At 46.3% G+C, this 23712-nt stretch overlaps 1 protein-coding gene across 1 annotated transcript in view; it reads right to left on the reverse strand.

Annotated features, from left to right (window-relative positions):
• Positions 1-322: 322 nt before the first annotated feature.
• The window catches only part of CACNG4 (calcium voltage-gated channel auxiliary subunit gamma 4), a 92874-nt gene continuing 69484 nt past the window's right edge, over positions 323-23712 (reverse strand). Inside the window, exon 4 of the mRNA XM_077460650.1 lies at positions 323-6614. Coding sequence (XP_077316776.1) covers positions 6079-6614 — 536 coding nt within the window. The 3' untranslated portion in view covers positions 323-6078. The remainder of the gene's footprint in view (positions 6615-23712) is intronic.

The following is a 23712-nucleotide window of genomic DNA, read 5'->3' on the forward strand; positions in this document are numbered from 1 at the left end:
CAGAACCCTAGTTGAGAATGGCTGAGCTGCAAAAACAATTTACAAATGGAATAATCTCTATTTCTTTATTTTTACCAAATTTTGGAGGGAAAAGAGAAAGCAGAGCAGTTCAGTTTTTCAGAATTTTCTCTTCATGTTGGGTGAGGCAGGCAAAGAGGCGAACGCAGAGACGGTATTATTTTGTGGCTGAAAGGAAAACAACCAAAAGATCTTTTTTGAAGAGCTGCAGTGTCTAGAGGTGTCAGCCGGGAAGAACTGGCACAGCCGTCATCTCTGGCACCAGATTACAGAAACAATCGCAGAAAACAAGCAGCAACGTGTATTTCATTAACTGGAAGGTCTGTTTTATTTTATTTTATTTCTGTAATAGAGGATATTTCTTTACATTTATTTGAATAAAAAGAGGGGATCTTAAACTTTTTTAATAGACAATGAACTTATAAATTCTTATGGTACCTGAGCTCAGAGATGACCCATGATAGGGTACGTAGGCCAAAAAGGTAGAGGACTACTTTTAGTGGGTTACTCTTTCGCATAATTCTAAATCTTTTCCGCTCCTTTGTCCTTAATTAGCAAAATATAATCTCGGAGGAGTAGGACAAACAGTTCCCAATGCTAGCAGGGATCCAACTTGGATATTCTATCTCCTATTCAACCCATTGGACATCCAATGTCCTTTCCAGCCCATTGGACATCCAAAGTCCTTTTCAACTCATTGGACATTCAATGTCCTTTCCAGCCCATTGGACATCCAAAGTCCTTTTCAACTCATTGGACATTCAATGTCCTTTTCAACCCCTTGGACATCCAATGTCCTTTTCATCCCCTTGGACATCCAATGTCCTTTTCATCCCCTTGGACATCCAATGTCCTTTTCATCCCATTGGACATCCAAAGTCCTTTTCAACCCATTGGACATCCAATGTCCTTTTCAACCCATTGGACATCCAATGTCCTTTTCAACCCATTGGACATCCAATGTCCTTTTCAACCCATTGGACATCCAATGTCCTTTTCAACCCATTGGACATCCAATGTCCTTTCCAACCCATTGGACATCCAAAGTCCTTTTCATCCCCTTGGACATCCAATGTCCTTTTCATCCCATTGGATATCCAAAGTCCTTTTCAACCCATTGGACATCCAATGTCCTTTTCAACCCATTGGACATCCAATGTCCTTTTCAACCCATTGGACATCCAATGTCCTTTTCAACCCATTGGACATCCAATGTCCTTTCCAACCCATTGGACATCCAAAGTCCTTTTCATCCCCTTGGATATCCAAAGTCCTTTTCAACCCATTGGACATCCAATGTCCTTTTCAACCCATTGGACATCCAATGTCCTTTTCAACCCATTGGACATCCAATGTCCTTTCCAACCCATTGGACATCCAAAGTCCTTTTCAACTCATTGGATATCCAATGTCCTTTTCAACCCATTGGACATCCAATGTCCTTTTCATCCCCTTGGACATCCAATGTCCTTTTCATCCCATTGGATATCCAAAGTCCTTTTCAACCCATTGGACATCCAATGTCCTTTTCAACCCATTGGACATCCAAAGTCCTTTTCAACCCATTGGACATCCAAAGTCCTTTTCAACCCATTGGATATCCAATGTCCTTTTCAACCCATTGGACATCCAATGTCCTTTTCAACCCATTGGACATCCAAAGTCCTTTTCAACTCATTGGATATCCAATGTCCTTTTCAACCCATTGGACATCCAATGTCCTTTTCATCCCCTTGGACATCCAATGTCCTTTTCATCCCATTGGACATCCAAAGTCCTTTTCAACCCATTGGACATCCAAAGTCCTTTTCAACCCATTGGATATCCAATGTCCTTTTCAACCCATTGGACATCCAATGTCCTTTTCAACCCATTGGACATCCAATGTCCTTTTTATTCCCCATCAGGTCATATCATCTCATCAAGCATCATGTGAGAGTATCATTGTATACAAATACTGTAAAATTCCTACAAAAGCAATGAGATCAAGAAAAAAAATCTAGGCTCCTTTATCAAGCAGAATATTCATTCAAAATTTTACATCTCAGAAAATGACTTCTATATATACAGCGGCTGAATAATAGCATAAAATCTTACAAAGGCTTTTGCGTATATTTTTTTTTTTTTGTCATGAAATTTTGGATTTTAGCCATTTATGATATGCTTTAGTTCCTCAAATACTAGAATGGTGGCCTAAAAAAGACAAAACCAACTGCCTTATAAACCACTGGTCAGGTACTGTTTTTCTATAGGTCAAGCTTATTAAGTTTCTTGTTAAAAAGTATTGCACTAATTCATGAAATGTTGAGGGTAAATGGTTGGGTGGTGTCCACTGCGGGGGGGATTACTTCTTCACAACACCAAAAATAAAATTTGGCATTTGGAGTTGACAGTCTTTATACAACCAGGGTTGGGCTTGCTGGTTCTAACAGTCGAAGATTCACAGTGGAACACAAGCAACTACCAAAACAAAAGACTTACCGTAATAGATGGGTGGAACAAGGATGTTGGTGTTCCTGAGCAAATTTGGGTAATAGCCATCATTGAGGAAAGTTTGGTGGCTTCCAAAGACATGGCTTTAGAAATAAAATCCTGGATGCACAGTGATGTCCCAATGTTGGCAAACATGTTCTAATGCCCTACAATTGAACACTTAACCAAGAAACCCAAGGGACGGGTACTAGGTTTGTGTTTTTTGACACTTCAGTGTGCAGGTCTCACCATAATGGTAGGACATATTGGAAACCCTGTGTTTTGGTAGTTACCTGTAGAGGACACACTACAGATCTGGCATGAATGGAGATCCATAGCTTTCTTAGAAACCATAATATAGTATAGTTATATTCTCATTTGACAAAAATGATTCATAGTGTAGAGGGCAGACCTTGTTGCAATAAAAACGTAGAACCCTGGGCACAGTTTTGAAGTAATAAAGTTATTTAAAAAGTACAGTCTTGAAAAAAGTCTTAGTACAAAATTGGTAAACATTGCGTGAATAGGAGTTGGATACATAAGATTTTGATTTAGGATTTGCCTATATCTGTTTAGGCCACCCATTGCCTCTAATTTAAGGTTATAAGGGCTTGTTTACACTTTCTTCAAAATGCGGCCTTGGATGTGCTTTTTTTTTTTTTTGAGAAGTCTGAATACTAAGCAAAGCCCCTGTCACTAATTAAAATGATTAGCTTACAGTCCTGGTCACATGATGTGTTTGTTTTGCTTAAAAAATGTATACCCCATGTCACTTTCTTGGTGCTTTGAAGCATCTCCAAAGCCTCCATAGAAGTCTGACAACACTCGTTTACAGCACCTGAAGCTTTTGTGGAGCTTTTATTCAGCATTAGCTTAGCTTTGTTTTGAAGGTATTGCAGGTATGCGATGTCCCAGGATGCACTGGGAAACCAGCAAGCAAACCGGAAAGACGTCTTTAGCAGTTCTGGGAGTGTGTGGTGCAGACACCAGCAGCAAGAAGGTGAGCAGGGTCTGAAATAGAGAAGAGCAACTAGCAGTTGACGCAGGTCATGTGCAACATAGGAACGCTATAGCAGAAGGTGAACAGGGACCAGAGAAAGAGGACTGAGTGGCAGAGGATCAGCAGAGCTGAGGGACCACAGCAGGTGACGTCATCAGCAGTCACTTCCAGTTCATGTGTATATATTCTGGGAGTGTCTGGTGCAGACATAACATCTGGAGTGCAGTGTGGAGCAGCAGGGAGGTGAGTGGGTTCCAGACTGGAAAAACTAGCAGACATCACACGTGGTGTGCAACATGGGAACGCTATAGCGGAAGGTGAGGGGGGCTGGAGAGTGAGGACTGAGCGGCGGAGGATCATCAGAGCTGGGGGACCTGAGCAAGAGAAACTAGCGCATGGTGTGCAGCATGGGAGCAATATAGCGGGAGGTGAGCGGGGGCTGGAGAGAGAGTTGGATCAGAAAACCAGAAGATCAGAAGAGTGGGGGTTTTACTGAGAGGGGGTTCAGAAAATCTGGGGGCTACCTCTGTGTGGGGAATCAGCAGAGCTGGGGGTTACCACTGTGTGGGGGATCAGCAAAGCTAAGGGTTTCTTCTGAGTGGGGGATCGGCAGAGCTGGGGCTAAATACTGAGCAGGGGATCCGCAAAGCTGGGGGTTTCCTCTGAGTGGGGTTCGGCAGAGCTGGGGGTTACTATTGAGCGGGGGATCAGCAAAGCTGGAGGTGCTATTGAGTGAGGCATCAGCAGAGCTGAGGGTGCTACTGAGCATGGGATCTGCTGAACGAGGGTACTAATAAGCTGGGAATCTGCTGAACAGAGGTACTAATGAGCTGGGGATCTGCCGAGTGGGGGTAGTACTGAGCCAGGATTTTACTGGGCCCCTTTAAAAACAAATAAAAAATGAACACACACAGGGCATTTGCCAAGCTTCATTAAAGCTTCAAAAAAGCATCACAGAATCCTCAAAAACACATGAAAAAAAAAGCATGTTAAAGCGGTAGGCGATTTAATGTGTGTTAAAGTCGAAGAAAGTGTAAATGAGCCCTTATTCTCCTTATATTAAAAAGTTGTCCCTTGTTTGTATTTTTTACTAGTTTGTTTTGTCTCAGTTTTTATTTCTTTTCTTCGCACAGTTAATATGAGCCAAATAGGGGCAAATCTCACCTATAATATGATCTATGACAATTGGGTTACTTGGCTTTCCTTTTGTAAAACAAAGAAATACATTAAATCAAAACTTAATTGAATTACTTTTTTTTCTAGTATTATTTTTAATCCATTGTTGTTGGTGTTTTTGGCCTTAGATCATATTCATATTTTTTATTTTGCAGATTATGCATGAGATTGGCCCATATTTAGTTTTTTTTTAACATGGTTCACGTAACAGTCAAAGTTCCAAACAGTCAGATCAGAATCCAAAACATAGATACAAAAGGCATCGGTCCAGTCTGTGCCATTTCCTACCAAGACTGAGGAAGAGGAGGAGGAAATCAAGTAAGCTAAACAAAAAAAATCCACAGTGTCTGCCTTGGGGCCACCCAGACAAATCTGTTCTCTCCGTCATGGAGGGAACATTTTGGGGTTCTAGATTGCTAATATGTTGACAGCAAACCTTGTCCCAGTGCATCACATTGTAAATGTACCAAGGATCATCCACCAAGAATGGGTGAAGCAAGCAGAGCGTACCGACTCTGATGCACTCTTGATGGTTATTTCCATTCTATCAACCACTCTTGATGGTTACTTCCATTTTCCCAAACACTCTTGAGGGTTATTTCCATTCTATCAACCACTCTTGATGGTAACTTCCATTTTCCCAACCACTCTTGAGGGTTATTTCCATTTCTCCAACCACTCTTGATGGTTACTTCCATTTTCCCAACCACTCTTGAGGGTTACTTCCATTTCCCAACCACTCTTGAGGGTTATTTCCATTTCCCCAACCATTCTTGATGGTTACTTCCATTTTCCCAACCACTCTTGAGGGTTATTTCCATTCTATCAACCACTTTTGATGGTTGCTTCCATTTTCCCAACCACTCTTGAGGGTTATTTCCATTCTATAAAACAATCTCGATGGTTATTTCCATTCTATCAACCACTAGTGTTAAGTGGAGGCCATAGTGGTAGTTTTGCTTTGGAGCTTTTAATACAATAAAACAGGGTTGGCAAAATAAATTCAACATGGCTTATTCTGGCAAAGGGAGTTGAGGGCAATTCCACCCTTACTACTTTACCAAATGTTTCAGTGTCCAGCAAAAACCAAGTGTTGGTCACCAATACGTCATCTTACATGGAATCTCCTGTGTTCTTCACGACACAGGAAACCAAAAAGTGCACAGGTTTTCACTTTGTCAGGAAGAAATTAACAATGAACAGTATACAAACATTTGGTTAGGAGTACACATATCCACTGAAACTGTCTTCTGGGTAGGGGAAGAACTGAGCGTGTCCTACCCGTTCTTCTTTGCCCGATGGCACTTTCATGTTTTAGAGTTTAGTGGCACCATTGTGGTTATTTATCCATGAATGTCCACTTATAGCTTTCCTTTTGTATATAAAATCCTCACCGCACTAAGAATCCATGATCAAACCGGAGTTGTCCTTCGATTAACCACATTGATGTTAAAGCCTTCCTTCAGTTCTTTCTGGAAACAGTTGTGGACTTGCATGAAATTTCCGTCTGGGTCCGGGTTAAAGCTAGCCGCTGTGGTGATTTTCAAAGGTTCCCTAGAAAGTGTGTACATAGAAATCTCGCCCATCGGAATGGTTGTGGCATATTTAATTCCAAGGGGGGACACCTCCCGAGAAGGAGACGCTTCCGTGGAGCGAGAGCTGGACCTCGACCTTCTTCTACGGTACCTGTAGCTCGGCATCCTGGCGTATGGAGAAGAGGAGGTCTTAAGAAATTCCCTCCTCAACTTAAACCTGATCTCTTTGTTCCTTTCAATGTAAATGTTTACAGCCAATACTCCTATAGTCTCGGCCACGATGAAGGACAAGGCCCCGAAATAAAAGGACCAGCCATAGTTGTAGTGGTTCTTTTTGTCTTCGTCTTTCTTGTCGCTGGGGTCCCCTGCATTGCTGGAGATGTAGACGATGATGCCAATGATGTTGCTGAGCCCTGCAAGAGGTACAAAACATTGTTACATTGATGAAACTCAAAGATTATATAAGGCATAGCTTTATGGATGCTATCACTAGTTATGAAATTGTGGTTTGCTTTTCAAACCTAAGAATGACAGTGGTTGGATATAGAGGCAAAAATGTGCTAATATCTGCTATTAGAGAGGAATAATCCATCTTTATCTATAGCAGCCTTTTTCAACCTTTTTAGCACAAAGGAATCCCTAAAAAATCTTTCTGGTCTCAGGGCACCCCTGCTAAAATACCATAACTACACTACATGGTACATTAGTGTGATGGTCAGTGAGAAGAATGTTCCTTACATTGGTGATCAGTGAGAAGAATGTTCCTTACATTGGTGATCAGTGAGAAGAATGTCCCTTACATTGGTGATCAGTGAGAAGAATGTTCCTTACATTGGTGATCAGTGAGAAGAATGTTCCTTACATTGGTGATCAGTGAGAAGAATGTTCCTTACATTGGTGATCAGTGAGAAGAATGTTCCTTACATTGGTGATCAGTGAGAAGAATGTTCCTTACATTGGTGATCGGTGAGAAGAATGTTCCTTACATTGGTGATCGGTGAGAAGAATGTTCCTTACATTGGTGATCAGTGAGAAGAATGTTCCTTACATTGGTGATCAGTGAGAAGAATGTTCCTTACATTGGTGGTCAGTGGGAAGAATGTTCCTTACATTGGTGATCAGTGAGAAGAATGTTCCTTACATTGGTGATCAGTGAGAAGAATGTTCCTTACATTGGTGATCAGTGAGAAGAATGTTCCTTACATTGGTGATCAGTGAGAAGAATGTTCCTTACATTGGTGATCAGTGAGAAGAATGTTCCTTACATTGGTGATCGGTGAGAAGAATGTTCCTTACATTGGTGATCAGTGAGAAGAATGTTCCTTACATTGGTGATCAGTGAGAAGAATGTTCCTTACATTGGTGATCAGTGGGAAGAATGTTCCTTACATTGGTGATCAGTGAGAAGAATGTTCCTTACATTGGTGGTCAGTGAGAAGAATGTTCCTTACATTGGTGATCAGTGAGAAGAATGATCCTTACATTGGTGATCAGTGGGAAGAATGTTCCTTACATTGGTGGTCAGTGAGAAGAATGTTCCTTACATTGGTGATCAGTGAGAAGAATGTTCCTTACATTGGTGATCTGTGAGAAGAATGTTCCTTACATTGGTGATCGGTGAGAAGAATGTTCCTTACATTGGTGATCGGTGAGAAGAATGTTCCTTACATTGGTGATCGGTGAGAAGAATGTTCCTTACATTGGTGATCAATGAGAAAAATGTTCCTTACATTGATGATCAGTGAGAAGAATGTTCCTTACATTGGTGATCAGTGAGAAGAATGTTCCTTACATTGGTGGTCAGTGAGAAGAATGTTCCTTACATTGGTGATCAGTGAGAAGAATGTTCCTTACATTGGTGATCAGTGAGAAGAATGTTCCTTACATTGGTGATCAGTGAGAAGAATGTTCCTTACATTGGTGATCAGTGGGAAGAATGTTCCTTACATTGGTGATCAGTGAGAAGAATGTTCCTTACATTGGTGATCAGTGGGAAGAATGTTCTTTACATTGGTGATCAGTGGGAAGGAGGAGGAGGACACACCCAAAGAGCTCTCTGTGAGAACCACCCATTTTTCAAGCCTGGGCCTTGCCTGCTAGCTCGGCCCAGGAATAATGCCTGATCCTGGGGGAGGCCCTGAGATGGATCCCCCTGATGACACGGGGCCCAGTGAGGAGGAGGTGGAGGATCTGTCTGTGGGTCCGGGCCCTGGTATGGATGCCAGCGTTTTCAGCCTTAAGGTTGTTAATCGCTTTAGGGCGATTGGGAGAGCGGAGGAGAAACTTAAAGTTTTGAGAGTGGAGCTTAAAAACTTCAAAGCCAAATACTTCCAGGCCTGGAGTAAGAATCGCACCGCCATGAAGCCTGAGCTACAGGAATTAGAGGAAAAAGTAAAGCAGCAAACTTTATTGTTGGGAAAACTAAAAGAAAAAAGTGGAGCATTTAAAGAAAAGTTTGAAAACGAGAGAAGGTTTGTCAGCCAGTCCTCATCGTGTTCAGTGGATCAGCCTCAGCATATGGATGACCCAGGTCCATCTGCCTCTGCTCCTCTCCCCCCATGTAAGGCCTTGGAGTCGCCGGCGGCAACCAGCCAGGGGGTTGAGAGTGAGAATGGCACCCTGACCCTCATCCAGCGGATGGAATCCCCCCTGAGAGGAGACAAGCTTGTAATGTCTGATAATCCATCAGAGGTCCCTGTGGATGTGCAGAAGAATCAGCCAGGGAATGAGGATGAACCTGCACCAAATCCCCTGAACATGGATGTTGCTGCACCCGCATGTGCTGAGACCTGTAGTTCCACTACCACATTTGCTGCATGTGTTTCACACACTGTGTCTGACACCTGCAATGTGATTGCTTCACCTGAGCCTCTCTGTGTTCCAGCAGAGCTGATTGATTCTGGTGGGGGAGGGGGTCAGAATACTGCACCATGTGCAGTGGAAGCCATGGATGTGTCAGTCCAGCCTGCACTGTCCTCTGCAGAAAGTCCTGTCCCGATGGAAGAGAACAGGCCAGATGAAGATTCCACCAGCACAGCAGTGGGAACTGACACTGCTGGGAAGACCGCAGGACATGTGAATATACCAGCAAGTATTAACAATGACAGTCATGATAAAACAATGAATGTGGTGGGTGGTGGAGGTGATGGTGAAGGGGTTAATACTGCTGGGAAAAACAAAAATGACATTTCTCTCTCTGCTCAGAGGAAAGACTCATCGATTGTACAGACCAAATCTGTACAATCGATATCTGCTAAAGATGTCTCAGACAGTTCAAAACACACAAATATCTCTTCTGCTGGGAGGAATATGGGGAGTTATGCATCTGTTGTGGGGAGTCGCACCAAGGAGGGTGGGGGGAATACTGTAAATATTGGTGGTCACAATATAGGGGGGTTTGGTGGTGGGTATAGGAGGAGGAATGTGGTTCAGTTCAAGTGGGAGGGGGAGGGGACCCCACCAGTGAGGGGGAGGGTGGCAGAGTTGATTTTGGAAATGGGGTTTAAAGCTGTGGATATTTTTGCTTTGATTTGCCCAGTGGGGAGTTATGAATTTGATTTATCTTTTGTAAAACCTGAGGGGTTGGATTTATTTTGGGAGCGACATAGGAGGTGCCAGGGCCTTTCGCAGTGGAGTGGTTTGGTGCCAAAGGTGATTTCCAGGCAGCCTCTGATAAAATCGGTGACCATCCTGGTGCGTAACGAATCCATACCAGAGGCTGATTTGATAGTATGGCTACGCCGATATGGTGAGGTCCTCACTCCACTGCGGAAGGTCCTGGATGAGCATGGGATATGGACAGGGGCCTGGACGGTGTCACTAAAACTGGGGGTGCTGGGCAATGTAGTCCAACATCTGCCCTGCTCAGCTTTTCTGGGAAGAGATCGGCTGACTATTTTCTACCAGGGACAGCCCAAAGTCTGCAATAAATGTGGTGAAAAGGGCCATTTTGCCTCTACCTGCACCCGTAAAAAGTGTTCGCTATGCCAGGGTCTGGACCACTTGGCGAAAGATTGTACCCAAATTCGGTGCAATCTGTGCCAACAGCTTGGCCATCCTTACAGTAAGTGTCCAGAGGCTTTACATAACCTGCAAGGATTGGAGGCTGAGCTGCAGAGGCTGGATAAGGAGGATCAGGCCGCTGTAACTGTTGTTGTCCCTCCTGTGTCAGTTCCATCTGTTTCCCCTGGTAATGTGGTCCCTGAGTCTGTCCCTCCTGTGTCTGTTCCATCTGTTTCAGGTTCTGTTTCCCCTGGTAATGTGGTCCCTGAGTCTGTCCCTCCTGTGTCAGTTCCTTCTGTTTCAGATTCTGTTCCCTCTAGTGATGTGGTCCCTAAGTCTGTCCCCCATGTGGTGGTCCCTATTCCTGCTGTACGTAGGTCCTCCAGACTAGCGGAGGCTGCTGGGGGGGCAGGTTTAGCGGATCTTCCTTCTCAGCCTCCAGTCCCTGTCCCTCGGCAGCGCAAACGTGGTCAGGGGAATGTGGGGGTGCTGGATGGGGGTGGGGCGGATGGAAGGGTGTCCATATCCCATGTCTCACCCTCTGTTGAGGGGGATTCAGATGATGAGGGGTGGGAGACGTTTAGGAGGAAGAAAAAGAAGAAGAGGAAGACAAATAAAGTAGTTATTTCTTCCTCAGAGTCGGACCCAGGAGGGGTTCCTCCTGGTAACCCTTTTTCAGTTTTGTCAGGTGATGGGATGTCTGATTTATCTTTTTCTTTATCATCCATGGATGAGGGGGAGTCACATAGTTTGAAGAGAGCTGTTTCTGGTGATGAGAGTGTGGCAAAGGTTAAGAAACGACTACCCCAATCATCCTGATGGCAGTTCCCACTCCGATAAAGGTGGCGACCATTAATGTCGCCAGCATGAAATCTGCAAGAGCTCGTGATATTGCCTTATTTTTGCTCAGCGAGTTTGATGCCGAGATTTTATTTTTGCAAGAGACCTGGCTCAATACTTTGGCCGATGTCCATCTAGCAAAAAGGGAGTGGAGATGCGGTCCCTCCTTTTGGTCTCTTGCGGCTGAGCCCTGCAGCGGAGTTGCGGTCCTTTTTAAAACCGATATGGTAACGTGCCGGCGGGTAATTGAGGTAGAGATTGGGAGATGCATGGTCTTGGACGTCTCTGTTAGGGGGCAGGACTTGCGTCTGATTAATATCTATGGACCGCAGTCAAGATGGGGCAGGAAATGCCTCCTCACAGAGATCAAGCCCTTCCTTTTTACATCCCAGCAGGTTGTCTTTGGAGGTGATTTTAACACCATAATTAGGCCTGAAGACAGGAGAGGCTCCATAGACAGGCTGGCGTATGATAGCGTTTTTCTTAGAGATATGGTGAGACAAGCAGGCCTAGTAGATGTGCATATTAAGCACTGCCCTGGCAGCACGGGATTCACATTTCAGAGAGGGAATAGTCAGAGTAGGATAGATAGGTTTTTTTTAAAGGAGAACTCTGCTTTCTCGGCTCCTGAGTTGAGGGCGGTGGAGTTCTCTGACCACTGTATGCTGTCTGTGACTCTGAATGCCTCGGACACTCCACCCAGGGGAAGGGGTACCTGGAAACTGAATTCGGCTCTCCTGGAAGACGTAGAGGTAAGACAATCCTTTGAGGATTTTTTCCAGGCACAGGTTTCTATTCTGGACTTTTGCAGCACTAAGTCAGAGTGGTGGGAGCTTGTGAAACAAAGGGCGATTGGACTTTTCAAGGCCATAAGTAAGAAGAAGCAGCTTGGTATGTACATTGCCTACCAGCATTTGCGGAGGAAGCTTGATCGTCTTGTCTCGTATAGAGGAGATCCAGGGGAGATCTCTGAGGTGAAGTTTCTTCTTAGAAAGTGTCAATACGACCGGCATGCCTCCTTGGTTCTGGAGAGGGATTATGGAAAATATCACTCGCCTGATCCTTACCAGAACTGTAAGCAAGGCATAGCAGTTAAGACGGTCATAGGCCTGAGGGATAGTACGGGTTCTCTGGTGAAGTCCAGATCAGGGATCCTGGAGATCTTCAGATCATATTATGCAGACCTTCTGGGAAGAAAGGACCTTTGTCGGGACAAGATGGAAAGCTTTCTGGATTCTACTCCAGGATTGGGAAATGGTACATTGCCTTTGATGGATTTGACAGAACCAATTTCAGTGGATGAGGTAGTCCATGCTATAGAGAAGCTGGCTACCAAAAAATCACCTGGGCCAGATGGGTTGACAGCTGAATTCTACAAGTGTTTTAAGTCCATTCTGGCTCCCTTTTTAGCGGAGGTTTATAACAGCTGTCTAGAAGAGGGTTCGCTCCCTCCCTCCATGAGGCAATCCGCTGTGATTCTTCTGTCAAAAGGTAAAGACCCCTCAATGATTGAGAACTGGCGCCCCATCAGTCTTCTCAATGTTGATAGAAAGATCTTGGCGAAGATTCTTTTTTGGCGCTTGTCGTCAGTGGCAGGCGATTTGTTGTCCAGTCATCAGCACTGCTCGGTCCAAGGTAGAAGTACCTTTTCAGCGGTTTTAGCTGTCCGGGAGGCTTTGGAACGATGCAGGGCTGCTGGATGGAGAAAGTACTTGCTGGCATTGGATCAGGCGAAGGCTTTTGATAGAGTCAATCACGAGTACCTGTATTTGCTACTTGGTAGATACGGCCTGCAGGGGAGGTTTATAGATTGGCTGAAGACATTATATAAAGGGGCTGAGAGCTTCCCACTGGTTAATGGTTGGGTTGGACGGCCTTTTGAGGTTGGCTCTGGTGTGCGCCAGGGATGTCCTCTGAGCCCCCTGTTATATGTATTCGCAATCGACCCCTTCATAAGAAGGCTAGAGAGTGGATCTTTGTGCGGGGTGCCTTTGGGCATTGCTGGTGTGCCACCTTTGAAGGTCGTGGCCTATGCCGATGATGTGTCTGTTATTGTCTCTGGAACGGAGGAGGCGCAGGAGGTGGTCTCTATGATAGAGCAGTACACGGAGGCTTCTGGTTCTAAAGTCAACCATGAAAAGAGTGAAGTTTTCTGGATGGGTGAGGAAGGTGAAAGCTTCGAACTTCCGGATGCCTTCCCAGAGCCCCAGCAGGAAATTAAAGTGTTGGGCATCAAATTTGGTCCTGGTGACTATGGTCATCGAAATTGGGAAAGCAGGTTGGTGTGTGCCAATGCCAAAGTAGCAAGTTGGAAGAAATGGAAGCTTTCATTGAGGGAGAGGGTTGACTTGATCAAAACGTACCTGGTCCCAATTTTTTTATATGTCAGCTTCGTCTGTATCTTGCCAGTATCTCTCTATGCAAGGGTGTACAGCTGCTTTTTCCAACTGTTATGGGGAAGTAGGCTGAACCTGATCAAACGCAATGTAACTTACCTGTCTAGGCGGGAGGGTGGCCTAGGAATGGTCAACCCAATAGTTTTCTTTTCTCTGCTGTTTTTAAAGTACAATCTTGGTAACATGCTAGCAGAGAACCCGCCGGGATGGGTGGGTATTTTTCAATCTTGTTTTAGGCCTTTTCTGCGATCCTGGGAAGATGGCGGGCCAGTGAAAAGTCTGAGAGTCCGACATGGCAAGCTCCCGGCTTATGTTGCCCCGTGTCTGAAAATACTTCGGCAGTGGCAGGTGACAGTGGAGGATATCAAGTCCCTCCCCAGGAAGCTTCTGGAGAAGAGGATTTTGGGCTCTGCTTTCAGTGTGTCACTGGCCTTAAGGGATTGCCCAGGCTCTGTAATGAGGGAAGGGTTGCGTTTAATCAATTTAGAAAGAATCCCCTTGAAGTTTAGGGATCAAGCCTGGCTTGCCTTCCATGGAAGGCTCTATGTGAGAGGGAACTTGAAGCATCGCCCTGTGGATGATCGGGATTGTCCTAGAGCGGAGTGTGTTGGTAAAGTGGAGTCTATGGACCACTTTTTGCTCCAGTGTCCCTTTAACATAGAGGTGTATAAAAGGGTGGGGAGGGCTCTAGGCATCCCCTTTTTCTATCGCATGAGTTATGCGGAGTGGGTGTATGGGGCATTCCCGACTCACTGGGATTTTGATTTGGATACACTGTTTTTAGTTAGTATAGTTGTCCGTTACTTCACATGGAATGCACGGTGCCAGATTACCCTGCGGAAGAAAGTCCTCTCTGTTGAGGTGGTGGTGCACGATATTCTGGGTGAGGTTGGGAAAATTCGGGGTCTTGAGAAGGGCAGGGAGCCTCGGGCAGTCTGGATAAGGGCGTGGAGGAATATCAGACCTGCCTTTGGTGAACTGCCCATCTCTGGGTGAGGAGCTCTTTTCTTTTTCTGGTTCTTTCACTCCCTTAGCTTTTTTTGGTTAGTATCTTCTTTTTGAAGAAGGGCTGCATGCATAATGGGTACGGGATTGTTTCTTAACCTCACAAGTTTGATGTCTGGTGTAATGGTGTGAGTCGTAATAGGATTTATGTTATTGCTGTAAAGTATTTTTTTTTTTTTGGTTTGAGAGCAGTTTTGCTATATTCATTTTAATTTATGTAAATATGTATATATTTATGTATATTTATATATTGTGATTTTATGCTTAATGATTGCAAGACTTTTAATAAAGAAAAATTGGGAAGGAGGAGGAGGACACACCCAAGGAGCTCTCTGTGAGAACCACCCATGTTTCAAGCCTGGGCCTTGCCTGCTAGCTTGGCCCAGGAATAATGCCTGATCCTGGGGGAGGCCCTGAGATGGATCCCCCTAATGACACGGGGCCCAGTGAGGAGGAGGTGGAGGATCTGTCTGTGGGTCCGGCCCCTGGTGTGGATGCCAGTGTCTTCAGCCAGAAGGTTGTTAATCGCTTTAGGGCGATTGGGAGAGCGGAGGAGAAGCTGAAGGTTTTGAGAGTGGAGCTTAAAAACTTCAAAGCCAAATACTTCCAGGCCTGGAGTAAGAATGGCACCGCCATGAAGCCTGAGCTACAGGAACTGGAAGAAAAAGTGAAGCAGCAAATTTTATTGTTGCAAAAACTAAAAGAAAAAAGTGGAGCATTTAAAGAAAAATTTGAAAATGAGAGGAGATTTGTCAGCCAGTCCTCAGCATGTTCTGTGGATCAGCCTCAGCATATGGATGACCCGGGTCCATCTGCCTCTGCTCCTCTCCCCCCATGTAAGGCCTTGGAGTCGCCAGCGGCAACCAGCCAGGGGGTTGAGAGTGAGAATGGCACCCTGACCTTCATACAGCGGATGGAATCCCCCCTGAGAGGGGACAAGCTTGTAATGTCTGATAATCCATCAGAGGTCCCAGGGAAGTTCAGAAAAATCAGCCAGGGAATGAGGATGAACCTGCACCAAACCCCCTGAACATGGATGTTGCTGCACCTGCATGTGCTGAGACCTGTAGTCCCTCTATCAAGTTTGCTGTTTCACACACTGTGTCTGACACCTGCAATGTGATTGCCTCACCTGAGCCTCTCTGTGTTCCAGCAGAGCTGATTGATGCTGGTGGGGGAGGGGGTCAGAATACTGCACCATGTGCAATGGAAGCCATGGATGTGTCAGTCCAGCCTGCACTGTCCTCTGCAGAAAGTCCTGTCCTGATGGAAGAGAACAGGCCAGCTGAAGATTCCACCAGCACAGCAGTGGGAACTGACACTGCTGGGAAGACTGCAGGACATGTGAATATACCAGCAAGTATTAACAATGACAGTCATGATAAAACAATGAATGTGGTGGGTGGTGGAGGTGAAGGGGTTAATACATTTCTCTCTCTGCTCAGAGGAAAGACTCATCGATTGTGCAGACCAAATCTGTACAATCGATATCTGCTAGAAATGTCTCAGACAGTTCAAAACAAACAAATGTCTCTTCTGCTGGGAGGAATATGGGGAGTTATGCATCAGTTTTGGGGAGTCGCACCAAGGAGGGTGGGGGGAATGTTGTAAATATTGGTGGTCATAATTTGGGGAGGTTTGGTGGTGGGATTGGTAGTGGGTACAGGAGGAGGAATGTGGTTCAGTTGAAGTGGGAGGGGGAGGGTGGCTGAGCTGGTTTTGGAAATGGGGTTTAAAGCTGTGGATATTTTTGCTTTGATTTGCCCAGTGGGGAGTTATGAATTTGATTTATCTTTTGTAAAACCTGAGGGGTTGGATTTATTTTGGGAGCGACATAGGAGGTGCCAGGGCCTTCCGCAGTGGAGTGGTTTGGTGCCAAAGGTGATTTCCAGGCAGCCTCTGATAAAATCGGTGACCATCCTGGTGCGCAACAAATCCATACCAGAGGCTGATTTGATAGTATGGCTACGCCGATATGGTGAGGTCCTCACTCCACTGCGGAAGGTCCTGGATGAACATGGGATATGGACAGGGGCCTGGACAGTGTCACTAAAATTGGGGATGCTGGGAAATGTAGTCCAACATCTACCCTGCTCAGCTTTTCTGGGAAGAGATCGGCTGACTATATTCTACCAGGGGCAGCCCAAAGTTTGTAATAAGTGTGGTGAAAAGGGCCATTTTGCATCTACCTGCACCCGTAAAAAGTGTTCGCTACGCCAGGATTTGGACCATTTGGCAAAGGATTGTACCCACATTCGGTGCAATTTGTGCCATCCTTATAGTAAGTGTCCAGAGGCTTTACATAACTTGCCAGGATTGGAGGCTGAGCTGCAGAGGCTGGATAAGGAGGATGAGGCCGCTGTAACTGTTGTTGTCCCTCCTGTGTCTGTTCCATCTGTTGATTTGGATTCTGTTTCCCCTGGTAATGTGGCCCCTGAGTCTGTCCCCCCTGTGTCTGTTCCATCTGTTTCAGGTTCTGTTTCCCCTGGTAATGTTGTCCCTGAGTCTGTCCCTCCTGTGTCTGTTCCATCTGTTGCTTCAGATTCTGTTCCCTCTAGTAATGTGGTCCCTAAGTCTGTCCCCCATGTGGTGGTCCCTATTCCTGCTGTACGTAGATCCTCCGGGCTAGCGGAAGCTGCTGGGGGGGCAGGTTGGGTGGATCTTCCTTCTCAGCCTCCAGTCCCTGTCCCTCGGCAGCGCAAACGTGGTCAGGGGAGTGTGGGGGTGCTGGATGGGGGTGGGGCTGATGGAAGGGTGTCCATATCCCATGTCTCACCCTCTGTTGAGGGGGATTCGGATGATGAGGGGTGGGAGACGTTTAGGAGGAAGAAAAAGAAGAAGAGGAAGACAAATAAGGTGGTTATTTCTTCCTCAGAGTCGGACCCAGGAGGGGTTCCTCCTGGTAACCCTTTTTCAGTTTTGTCAGGTGATGGGGTGTCTGATTTATCTTTTTCTTTACCATCCATGGATGAGGGGGTGTCACATAGTTTGAAGAGAGCTGTTTCTGGTGATGAGAGTGTGGCAAAGGTTAAGAAACGACTACCCCAATCATCCTGATGGCAGTTCCCACTCCGATAAAGGTGGCGACCATTAATGTCGCCAGCATGAAATCTGCAAGAGCTCGTGATATTGCCTTATTTTTGCTCAGCGAGTTTGATGCTGAGATTTTATTTTTGCAAGAGACCTGGCTCAATACTTTGGCCGATGTCCATCTAGCAAAAAGGGAGTGGAGATGTGGTCCCTCCTTTTGGTCTCTTGCGGCTGAGCCCTGCAGCGGAGTTGCGGTCCTTTTTAAAACCGATATGGTAACGTGCCGGCGGGTAATTGAGGTAGAGATTGGGAGATGCATGGTCTTGGACGTCTCTGTTAGGGGGCAGGACCTGCGTCTGATCAATATCTATGGACTGCAGTCAAGATGGGGCAGGAAATGCCTCCTCACAGAGATCAAGCTCTTCCTTTTTACGTCCCAGCAGGTTGTCTTTGGAGGTGATTTTAACACCATAATTAGGCCTGAAGACAGGAGAGGCTCCATAGACAGGCTAGCGTACGATAGCGTTTTTCTTAGAGATATGGTGAGACAAGCAGGCCTGGTAGATGTGCATATTAAGCACTGCCCTGGCAGCACGAGATTCACATTTCAGAGAGGGAATAGTCAGAGTAGGATAGATAGTTTTTTTTTAAAGGAGAACTCTGCTTTCTCTGCTCCTGAGTTGAGGGCGGTGGAGTTCTCTGACCACTGTATGCTGTCTGTGACTCTGAATGCCTCGGACACTCCACCCAGGGGAAGGGGTACCTGGAAACTGAATTCGGCTCTCCTGGAAGACGTAGAGGTAAGACAATCCTTTGAGGATTTTTTCCAGGCACTGATTTCTATTCTGGACTTTTGCAGCACTAAGTCAGAGTGGTGGGAGCTTGTGAAACAAAGGGCGATTGGACTTTTCAAGGCCATAAGTAAGAAGAAGCAGCTTGGTATGTACATTGCCTACCAGCATTTGCGGAGGAAGCTTGATCGTCTTGTCTCGTATAGAGGAGATCCAGGGGAGATCTCTGAGGTGAAGTTTCTTCTTAGAAAGTGTCAATACGACCGGCATGCCTCCTTGGTTCTGGAGAGGGATTATGGAAAATATCACTCGCCTGATCCTTACCAGAACTGTAAGCAAGGCATAGCAGTTAAGACAGTCACAGGCCTGAGGGATAGTACGGGTTCCCTGGTGAAGTCCAGATCAGGGATCCTGGAAATCTTCAGATCATATTATGCAGATCTTCTAGGAAGAAAGGACCTTTGTCGGGACAAGATGGAAAGCTTTCTGGATTCTACTCCAGGATTGGGAAATGGTACATTGCCTTTGATGGATTTGACAGAACCAATTTCAGTGGATGAGGTAGTTCATGCTATAGAGAAGCTGGCTACCAAAAAATCGCCTGGGCCAGATGGGTTGACAGCTGAATTCTGCAAGTGTTTTAAGTCCATTCTGGCTCCCTTTTTAGCGGAGGTTTATAACAGCTGTCTAGAAGAGGGTTCGCTCCCTCCCTCCATGAGGCAATCCGCTGTGATTCTTCTGTCAAAAGGTAAAGACCCCTCAATGATTGAGAACTGGCGCCCCATCAGTCTTCTCAATGTTGATAGAAAGATCTTGGCGAAGATTCTTTTTTGGCGCTTGTCGTCAGTGGCAGGCGATTTGTTGTCCAGTCATCAGCACTGCTCGGTCCAAGGTAGAAGTACCTTTTCAGCGGTTTTAGCTGTCCGGGAGGCTTTGGAACGATGCAGGGCTGCTGGATGGAGAAAGTACTTGCTGGCATTGGATCAGGCGAAGGCTTTTGATAGAGTCAATCACGAGTACCTGTATTTGCTACTTGGTAGATACGGCCTGCAGGGGAGGTTTATAGATTGGCTGAAGACATTATATAAAGGGGCTGAGAGCTTCCCACTGGTTAATGGTTGGGTTGGACGGCCTTTTGAGGTTGGCTCTGGTGTGCGCCAGGGATGTCCTCTGAGCCCCCTGTTATATGTATTTGCAATTGACCCCTTTATAAGAAGGCTAGAGTGTGGATCTTTGTGCGGGGTGCCTTTGGGCATTGCTGGTGTGCCACCTTTGAAGGTCGTGGCCTATGCCGATGATGTGTCTGTTATTGTCTCTGGAACGGAGGAGGTGCAGGAGGTGGTCTCTATGATAGAGCAGTACACGGAGGCTTCTGGTTCTAAAGTCAACCATGAAAAGAGTGAAGTTTTCTGGATGGGTGAGGAAGGTGAAAGCTTCGAACTTCCGGATGCCTTCCCAGAGCCCCAGCAGGAAATTAAAGTGTTGGGCATCAAATTTGGTCCTGGTGACTATGGTCATCGAAATTGGGAAAGCAGGTTGGTGTGTGCCAATGCCAAAGTAGCAAGCTGGAAGAAATGGAAGCTTTCATTGAGGGAGAGGGTTGACTTGATCAAAACGTACCTGGTCCCAATTTTTTTATATGTCAGCTTCGTCTGTATCTTGCCAGTATCTCTCTATGCAAGGGTGTACAGCTGCTTTTTCCAACTGTTATGGGGAAGTAGGCTGAACCTGATAAAACCCAATCTAACTTACCTGTCTAGGCGGGAGGGTGGCCTAGGAATGGTCAACCCAATAGTTTTCTTTTCTCTGCTGTTTTTAAAGTACAATCTTGGTAACATGCTAGCAGAGAACCCGCCGGGATGGGTGGGTATTTTTCAATCTTGTTTTAGGCCTTTTCTGCGATGCTGGGAAGATGGCGGGCCAGTGAAAAGTCTGAGAGTCTGACATGGCAAGCTCCCGGCTTATGTTGCCCCGTGTCTGAAAATACTTCGGCAGTGGCAGGTGACAGTGGAGGATATCAAGTCCCTCCCCAGGAAGCTTCTGGAGAAGAGGATTTTGGGCTCTGCTTTCAGTGTGTCACTGGCCTTAAGGGATTGCCCAGGCTCTGTAATGAGGGAAGGGTTGTGTTTAATCAATTTAGAAAGAATCCCCTTGAAGTTTAGGGATCAAGCCTGGCTCGCCTTCCATGGAAGGCTCTATGTGAGAGGGAACTTGAAGCATCGCCCTGTGGATGATCGGGATTGCCCTAGAGCGGAGTGTGTTGGTAAAGTGGAGTCTATGGACCACTTTTTGCTCCGGTGTCCCTTTAACATAGAGGTGTATAAAAGGGTGGGGAGGGCTCTAGGTATCCCCTTTTTCTATCGCATGAGTTATGCGGAGTGGGTGTATGGGGCATTCCCGACTCACTGGGATTTTGATTTGGATACACTGTTTTTAGTTAGTATAGTTATCCGTTACTTCACATGGAATGCACGGTGCCAGATTACCCTGCGGAAGAAAGTCCTCTCTGTTGAGGTGGTGGTGCACAATATTCTGGGTGAGGTTGGGAAAATTCGGGGTCTTGAGAAGGGCAGGGAGCCTCGGGCAGTCTGGATAAGGGCGTGGAGGAATATCAGACTTGCCTTTGGTGAACTGCCCATCTCTGGGTGAGGAGCTCTTTTCTTTTTCTGTTTCTTTCACTCCCTTAGCTTTTGTTGGTTAGTATCTTCTTTTTGAAGAAGGGCTGCATGCATAATAGGTGCGGGATTGTTTCTTAACCTCACAAGTTTGATGTCTGGTGTAATGGTGTGAGTCGTAATAGGATTTATGTTATTGCTTAAAGTATTTTTTATTTGTTTTGAGAGCAGATTTGCTATATTTTAATTTATGTAAATATGTATATATTTATGTATATTTATATATTGTGATTTTATGCTTAACCAGTTGCCGACCGCCGCACGCCGATGTACGTCGGTACAATGGCACGGGCAGGCATAAGGACATACATGTACGTCCCTTGCCTCCCGCGGGTCGGGGGCCCGATCGGGCCCCCGCCCGGTGCCTGCGGCGGTCGGTATTCGTACGGGAGCGATCCCGGACGAGGGGACGGCCATTCATTCATGGCCACCCCCTCGCGATCGCTCCCGACGAATAGAAATCCCCGGTGACATCACTTCCTCTCCTGTAATGTAAACACAGGAGAGGAAGTGATGTATTCTCTCCTCCGTGTCGGTATTTTTCGTTCCGACACGGAGGAGAGCGGATCAGTAAGTTGCACCAACACTCACACACACAGTAGAACATGCCAGGCACACTCACACCCCCCCTTTACCCCCCGATCACCCCCCCAATTACCCCTGCCCCCCAGTCACAGTGACACCAATGTCATTTTTTTTTTTTTTTTTTTTTTTTTTTTGCATTGGTGTCATTTGTGACTGTAATAACTGTTAGGGCAGTTAGAGTTAGCCCCCTTTAGTTCTAATGTACCCCCCTAACCCCCCCAATAAAGGTTTAACCCCGTGATCACCCCCCGTCGCCAGTGTCACTAAGGCTGGGTTCACATTGCAGCGGTTTATGAGAACGAATGTGATTCGCACCGCACTGCAGTGCAAATCACATCCGATCTCTGTGCGATTCGAGTTCAGCCATTCGCCGCACCCGCCGCACCCGCCACACCCGCCGCACCCGCCGCAAATTCGCACGGGACCCTTTTTTTGGCCCGCAGCAGAATCGGATCGCATGGGTGTTCACACCATGCGATCCGAGTTTGCAGATCGCACTGCGATATGCGAACTGATCTGGGGGTGTCAGTAACATTTCACTGACACTCCCAGCAGTTCGCATAGGGCAGTGTGAACTGCCGCCGGGAGGCATGCGATGCGGGAACCCGCCGCGGATTCGCGGCGTTTCCGCATCGCTCCAGTGTGAACCCAGCCTAATAAGCGATCATTTTTCTGATTGCCGTATTAGTGTCACAGGTGACGCTAGTTAGGCAGGTAGGTATTTAGGTTCGCCGCAGCTTTTTATAGCGCCAGGGACCCCCATATACTACCGCATAAAGCCCCCTGATTGCCCCCTAGTTAACCCTTTCACCAGTGATCACCATATAACTGTTACAGGTGACGCTGGTTGGTTAGTTATTTTTTTATAGTTTCAGGGCACCCGCCATTTATTACCTAATAAAGGTTTAACCCCCTGATCACCCGGCGGGTGTCATTTGTGACTAATAACTGTTAGGGCAGTTAGGGTTAGCCCCCTTTAGTTCTAAGGTACCCCCCTAACCCCCCCAATAAAGGTTTAACCCCGTGATCACCCCCCGTCGCCAGTGTCACTAAGGCTGGGTTCACATTGCAGCGGTTTATGAGAACGGATGTGATTCGCACCGCACTGCAGTGCAAATCACATCCGATCTCTGTGCGATTCGAGTTCAGCCATTCGCCGCACCCGCCGCAAATTCGCACGGGACCCTTTTTTTGGCCCGCAGCAGAATCGGATCGCATGGGTGTTCACACCATGCGATCCGAGTTTGCAGATCGCACTGCGATATGCGAACTGATCTGGGGGTGTCAGTAACATTTCACTGACACTCCCAGCAGTTCGCATAGGGCAGTGTGAACTGCCGCCGGGAGGCATGCGATGCAGGAACCCGCCGCGCATTCGTGGCGTTCCCGCATCGCTCCAGTGTGAACCCAGCCTAATAAGCGATCGTTTTTCTGATCGCTGTATTAGTGTCACAGGTGACGCTAGTTAGGCAGGTAGGTATTTAGGTTCGCTGCAGCTTTTTATAGCGCCAGGGACCCCCATATACTACCGCATAAAGCCCCCTGATTGCCCCCTAGTTAACCCTTTCACCAGTGATCACCATATAACTGTTACAGGTGACGCTGGTTGGTTAGTTATTTTTTTATAGTTTCAGGGCACCCGCCATTTATTACCTAGTCTCACTAGTGTACCCCTAAATTTAGGGGTGTCTACTTTCCAAAATGGGGTCATTTGGGGGGGGTTTGTGCCATCTTGGCATTTTATGGCCTTCAAAACTGTAACGCCCTTAGAAAGCCTGAAGGCGGTGCTTGGTTTTCGGGGCCCCGTACGCGGCTAGGCTCCCAAAAAGTCCCACATATGTGGTATCCCCATACTCAGGAGAAGCAGCAGAATTTATTTTGGGGTGTCATTTCACATATGCCCATGGCATGCGTGAGCAATATATCATTTAGTGACAACTTTGTGAAAAAAAAAAAAAAAAAGTTTGTAATTTTCCCGCAACTTGTGGCAAAATATAAAATATTCCATGGACTCAACATGCCTCTCAGCAAATAGCTTGGGGTGTCTACTTTCTAAAATGGGGTCATTTGTGGGGGTTTTGTGCCATCTTGGCATTTTATGGCCTTCAAAACTGTAATAGGTAGTGAGGAGTGAAATCAAAAAATTACGCCCTTAGAAAGCCTGAAGGCGGTGCTTGGTTTTCGGGG

The sequence above is a fragment of the Lithobates pipiens genome, unplaced genomic scaffold (genome assembly GCF_037356315.1).
Source record: "Lithobates pipiens isolate NorthernLeopardFrog02 unplaced genomic scaffold, aLitPip1_a1.2 Scaffold_28, whole genome shotgun sequence".
Classification (NCBI taxonomy): domain Eukaryota; kingdom Metazoa; phylum Chordata; class Amphibia; order Anura; family Ranidae; genus Lithobates; species Lithobates pipiens.